Source organism: Mercenaria mercenaria, unplaced genomic scaffold (assembly GCF_021730395.1).
Source record: "Mercenaria mercenaria strain notata unplaced genomic scaffold, MADL_Memer_1 contig_5063, whole genome shotgun sequence".
NCBI classification, from domain to species: Eukaryota; Metazoa; Mollusca; class Bivalvia; order Venerida; family Veneridae; genus Mercenaria; species Mercenaria mercenaria.
The window spans coordinates 27,187-33,090 of NW_026463345.1; the positions used below are offsets into that span (position 1 = coordinate 27,187).

Sequence of the window (5,904 nt, forward strand, 5' to 3'; positions counted from 1 at the left end):
GACCTTGACCTTGAAGCTAGTCATCCAAAACAAGCGCTCTGCATATCGTCTCAGTGTGGTGAACATTTGTGCCAAGTTTCTTTGAAATCCTTCGAGCAGTTCAAGAGTTACAGAGCGGACACGAAACACACTCATATGACCTTTGACCCCTAAGTGTCACCTTGACCTTGAAATGACACATCCACAACATGCGCTCTGCACGTCGTCTTGGTGTAGTGAACATTTGTGTCAAGTTTCTTTGAAATCCTTCAAGGGGTTCAAGAGTTACAGAGCGGACACAAAATCGCTAACGGACGTTCCTACATATGGATACTTATGTGGCTACTCTTTTGTTCTCTCTATTGTTCTTTTAGCCACGTAAGAGAAAAATAGCCACATAAAAGCCTTACGGAATGAATGACATCAAAGAAAAAGTACAGTTACCTATTGTTCCTATAGTCACCTAAGTATGCAAATGTGAGCTCAGACGGACGGACAGACGGATACCGGGACCATAACATAATACGTCCCTTCGGGTGTATAAAAAAGCACTGCCTCAATTGGGAATCGATCCAACTTCAACTCATCCCATAGCATTTAAGGTATTAGATCACTAATAGAGAACCTCCTTTTTGAAGAGTATTCAATTCCTACCATAAACCTACTTTGACAGCAATTCTTATGGGGGCGTAGGTTCAAGCCCTACTGGGACCAATTTTTTTTCTTCTTATTTTCCTTTTTTTCTAGTAAGTTTTTACTTCTTTAAAGACTTATTATTATTTTCTTGTACAAAAATGGAAATAGATGAATCTTCTAAGCGATTTCTTGGTGTTCAAAGTGAATTTACTACTTAAACAGAAGGGGTAGAGTTACACATCTTTAAAAATATTGAGTTACACACGGTGAAAGTTCTCTATTTTGCTTTCACTCTTAGATTATATATTGTGGAAGAAATTTAGGTAGGTTTTACGTCTGCCCTAAGGTTATTTTTAAATGGAGTAAGCAAAATTCAAAACAAAAACACAGCATTCGACCTTATTTTTCAATGTTGAAGTATGAATTCTGTCTCATTAAATCCGTTTACTTGAGGCACCATAGAAATAATGATATTGACATTTTTATTTTGTGTTTTATAATTGTTTACCAATAGTTTGATGTTTCTTTTATTAAAATTAATGGTAAAATGAGTTCTCTGCAAACATTTTGGATAGTGGCTATCACTTTGAAATTTGTCTGTACTTGAGCTTGAGGAGATACCATAAGTTTTACAAAATTTATAAAAAACGGCACGGTAAAAGTTGTTTAAAAATTGCAAAATAGTGCAAAACACGGTTACCTTTCAGAATATACCAAGCAAAGGCCATTTTGTAAACATTACTATTAGTGCTCTAATACCTTAAAGGTGGTCAATCACCTTTAAACAACATTTAATGACATTTTTTACTTTCTGTATATTCTGGTAGATAATTATTTAAGGAACAAAAAGACCGATTACATAGAGTTAGATTCCTATTTGAAATGTATATTTTACTATTTTTATAAAATTTTGTAATTACTCCCCTTTAATATGAAAGTATATAAAAAGCTGGGTATTTCTTTTTATTTCGATACAATGTCTAGTTTTACATTTGCATTTGATAGACATATCAACTATTGAACAATCTGAACCAAAATGCAAGTTTAAAAGCTGTGTGTAGCTTCTGAATTCATTTATTTCCAATCTATCTTGGTTGCGCAACCAAGATAGGCAAAGGGAGATAATAATAATTTTTCAAACTTGTGTTTCTAATGAATTCCATCTAAATACATAATTTTTAATGCAAATATTTTACAAATATATTACAATATGTCTAATATTTATACATTTCCTTAGGCAAAGTATGTTTATCAAATTTATACTTATGATAAAATAACTCTATCTTGGTTGGGCAACCAGGATAGGAAAATGAAATTTTAAAAACACCTCCAGTGAAAATCTAATTTGTATTAAGTGTAAAGTGAACATAAATGAGTGTAAATCATCAGATGCTAAAGTTTCGAACAAATCCGTTACATGGCCAAAATCTGATTATCCACCTTTAAAATGAACTGTCTAATGATGTCGATTTTCAAGTCGATAGTAAATATATCATTCGGTATATCGCATGTTAGCGTAAAGGGATCAATCCAGACTTTCATCGCTTTGCTCAGGATCTGTTCCCTATCAATTCAAAGGTAGATTTTGGAATAAAGACAGAACAGTTACTGTCCATATTTGTGCTATGTGCAGACGTTGCGGTTCATACAAGTAATGTGGCCACTTATTAGGCGCAAGGAAAAAGCGTATTCTTCCAAAAAATCCAAAGTCAGACGCTCTTTGCACGTGCTGGAATACACATTTTTTAATTCGATAGTTAGTATCTCATCACATGTTACTGTAGAATATCTTTGAATATCTTTAGTAAGTTACAGAGATATGTACTCGCACGCAAAACTTTAACCTGAATTTATTTTCTTAGTATTAAAGGGGCATAAATCTGCTAATATAAAGGTTACAGTTATGAGACTTAGCCAGTGACCTAACATAATGATACCGAAGACATGTGTGAAGTTTCGACCTAATACCTGCAGCAGTATTTGGAGATATTAACTTGCACGCAAAACTTCAACCAAAACATTACAGTGACGCGAAGTCAACGCTCGGATGAGTAGAAAATCCTTTCTTTTTCTTTTCTTCGAAAAAAGGAGCTTAAATGTCGCTATCTTCTCAATATCCCCTATTTTTATACAACCAAAATACTTTTAAAACTATCGCAAAATTTCATAATTTTCCCACAGGAATGGTCAAATGTCTAATGTGTGTACCCATCTGTAAAATAAGGTTCCTTAATTGATCTACTTCTAATGCTTTTCAATTTATTGCAAGAGCTGGGTTTTTTTAAAGTTTTCTCATGACAAGGCACAAAAATTGCAAAAATTAAATGGTGTGCCTCCTATCAGTATAGCAAGTTACAATAACTACCATTTACTTTCTAAGACATTTCAGGATTTGGTTTCTAACATTTGCATAACTGGCAAAAACAAAATGCATGCATTTTCACCTGATGTTTTTTTATAACATATAGAAAGTTTCATCAAATAAGTTCAAGCTATTGCATTATCCTTTCTTTTGTACACTTATTGAAACAATTAGACGGACGTTCTGGTGGACGGAATTAAGCCACCTAAAAGGAGTTTTAGTCACTATTATGTATTGTCTCCTGTAGCAAAGTAAGTACCGATTCGTATTAAAGCATGGACAGACAGACTGATGGAAGTAGTAAAACTATAAAAACCCTCTGGCGAAACAGGTAGAGACTAATACTAATTTTCTTAGTTTATTGTGTATAATAATTAAAAAAAAAAACTTTCTCTTCTCGAAAATAACTGTACTGTACTGTGAGTGCCAATTGTTTTGCCAGATAAATTTTGTTTCAAGAATATAACTGATAAATACCAAAAAATATATATAATTTCTCACCTGTCAGAAATAACAAAATTATTAAGATTAATTTTATAACTCTTTGGAAATGATGAAAAAGGCATAAAACATGTGGTCAGTAATTTTAGCTGGTGTTTCCAGACATCATACAAACAAACCTACGTCCAGACATTGTGCTGTGGTCACAGTCTCCAAAGAAGGTGATACTGGTGGAACTGACTGTGCCCTGGGAGGAGAGAACGGAAGAAGCGTATGAACGCAAGTTAGCCAAGTACCAAGACCTGGCAGATGCCTGCAACGAAGCGGGATGGAAAACACATCTATTCCCGGTAGAAGTCGGCAGCAGAGGATTCCCAGCCCAGTCACTATGGAGAATGCTTGGCGCTTTGGGCATCAAAGGGAAAGTAAGGAAAGCCACAGCCCATGCAGTAGGAAAAGCTGCCGAGAGCGTCCAGTTGGCTCTGGTTACACCGAAATGATAAGGAATGGCAGCAATCGCAGACAAGCAGTGCTTGATCAACACTGCTGGCCCCACCGTCAGGAGAGTGTATCGAGAGTAACGGGGCGAAACACTTGTTGATAGACGGTTCTCGACTGATGAGTCTGCGACTAGCAGTTCTAGCAACTGTTTCTACACTATCTGTGAGATAAGGTCAAATAGCAGGCAATTAAAGTGAGGATGTCGGTCAGCACAGCAGGCTATGGAGATTTATGGGATATTAACAGTTGCAGATTATTTGCCTAGCTGAATAGCCCCTGCTAGATTTTAGTAACCTTCTCAGACATTTTGGTAGTACTGCAGATAGTTACTGGAACAGACCCAGAGAGAGAGTAGAAACTACTCGCACCCTAGGTGGCTCCAATTACACAGTAATGCATGGATCCGATCTGTCAATCAAACCAATAATATTGACCAATAAGATAAAGCGTTATCCGTCGATCCGTAGACTTTGTTGCTAAGGTGCCATTGTGTCTCACAAGCTTACCGTAAATAAGTACCTACAGACTGTAAAGTTCTAAATAAAAACAGTTTTCTTTTACGTTCTCGACATGGCCATGTGTGAAAAAAGAGATGTAAAAAATTTACATGTAAAATGTAAATATGACATCTAGAAATAAGAAAAGAAGTGACCACATGTAATAAATAATTGCGAAACCCCATGTAGCATTTATCAAATGTATCATTTCAAGAAATTACAGTTATTTTTGAATTGGTTCTCAGACAGGTGTCGCAGGATTTTCATTCGATGTTGCAATCGAGAAAACGATTTTTAAGGCAAATAAAACATATACATGTGAATGGCAATCTCCAAATTTCGGCCACACTCTACACATTTTGTATAACAATTTTAATGATATAAATATTCGTGAACTGACTTTTTGCTTTTCTCCTAAGAATGTCAGAAGTAATGTTGAATCCATTCTCATTATTAAGTTTCAGCCACACTCAACAGATTTTGTGTAAGAGTTTAAATGCTAGATATTCCGTGAATGGATCTTTTGTTTTTCTCCTTAAGAATATCAGAAGTAATTTTGAATGCGTTATTCATGTTTCTTGCCTTATTTAATGTTGCATATGGTGCTTGAACCAACTGAAATGAAGAAAGATTGTTAAGAAAATGATGTTGGTTGCGTTACCACAGTTAGAAAAAAAAACAAACTTGTAGCCAGTAATAAGAGGAACCATAGAACAATAACGCCTAACAAACATAAGTTGATGTTCTGCTTCTGATACATGAATTATCTATTTTTATAGATATAAATATGTATTTTTTCATGGGAATCAGCATACATTCGGAAGAAGGTGTTTCTGCATCTTTTTTTCAACTTGTTATGTATATATTTCGGAATAATGTCTGTGAGTGCGTGTGTGTGAGTGCATGAATGTTTTAATATTGCAATGAGCAGAAAAGTCCGTAACGATGTATAGACATAATTATATTTCTTAACTTTCTTGTTTTCAAAATACAAATCTCAATTAATGTAGAATTAACATGCGTTAAATGGTCGTATGTCTTCTTTATTTAATAACCATTTAGATGTCCATAAATATCATTGTGTACAGCTTGTAAGATTTTATGTCAATTTGTAGCATTGACTGATCAAACTAGAGATGCTTTTGAGAAAAGCGCATGTCTCCCACAACTGCCCCTATGAAAAATGTCTAGTTTCTCTAGATGGTTTAGACGAGTTGATCCAATTAGATGGTCTGGATGAGTGGATCCAATCAGTAATTCAAAGGCCATAAATCAAAAGTGCCTGGGCAGATTTGGCTAGTTATCGAACTTGGATAAGGTCTTATGACCAAACATGTTTTGTTAAAATTTGGTGAAGATCGGATGAGAAATGTTCGATTTAGGGAGCGGACAATAATAATAAAATAATTGTAAAAAGGCGGATTTTTCAGTAATTCAAGGGCCGTAACTCAAAAATGCCTAGACTGATTTGGCTGGTTATCAAACCTG

The 5,904-nt window shown here is 34.9% G+C and overlaps 1 protein-coding gene across 1 annotated transcript; it reads left to right on the plus strand.

Moving 5' to 3' along the window:
- The first annotated feature begins 773 nt into the window (after positions 1-773).
- On the plus strand, positions 774-3,918 carry LOC128554473 (uncharacterized). Its single transcript, XM_053535748.1, has 2 exons — positions 774-816; positions 3,581-3,918. The coding sequence occupies exons 1-2, from the start codon at positions 774-776 to the stop codon at positions 3,916-3,918; spliced, it is 381 nt and encodes a 126-aa protein (XP_053391723.1).
- The last annotated feature ends 1,986 nt before the right edge of the window (positions 3,919-5,904 follow it).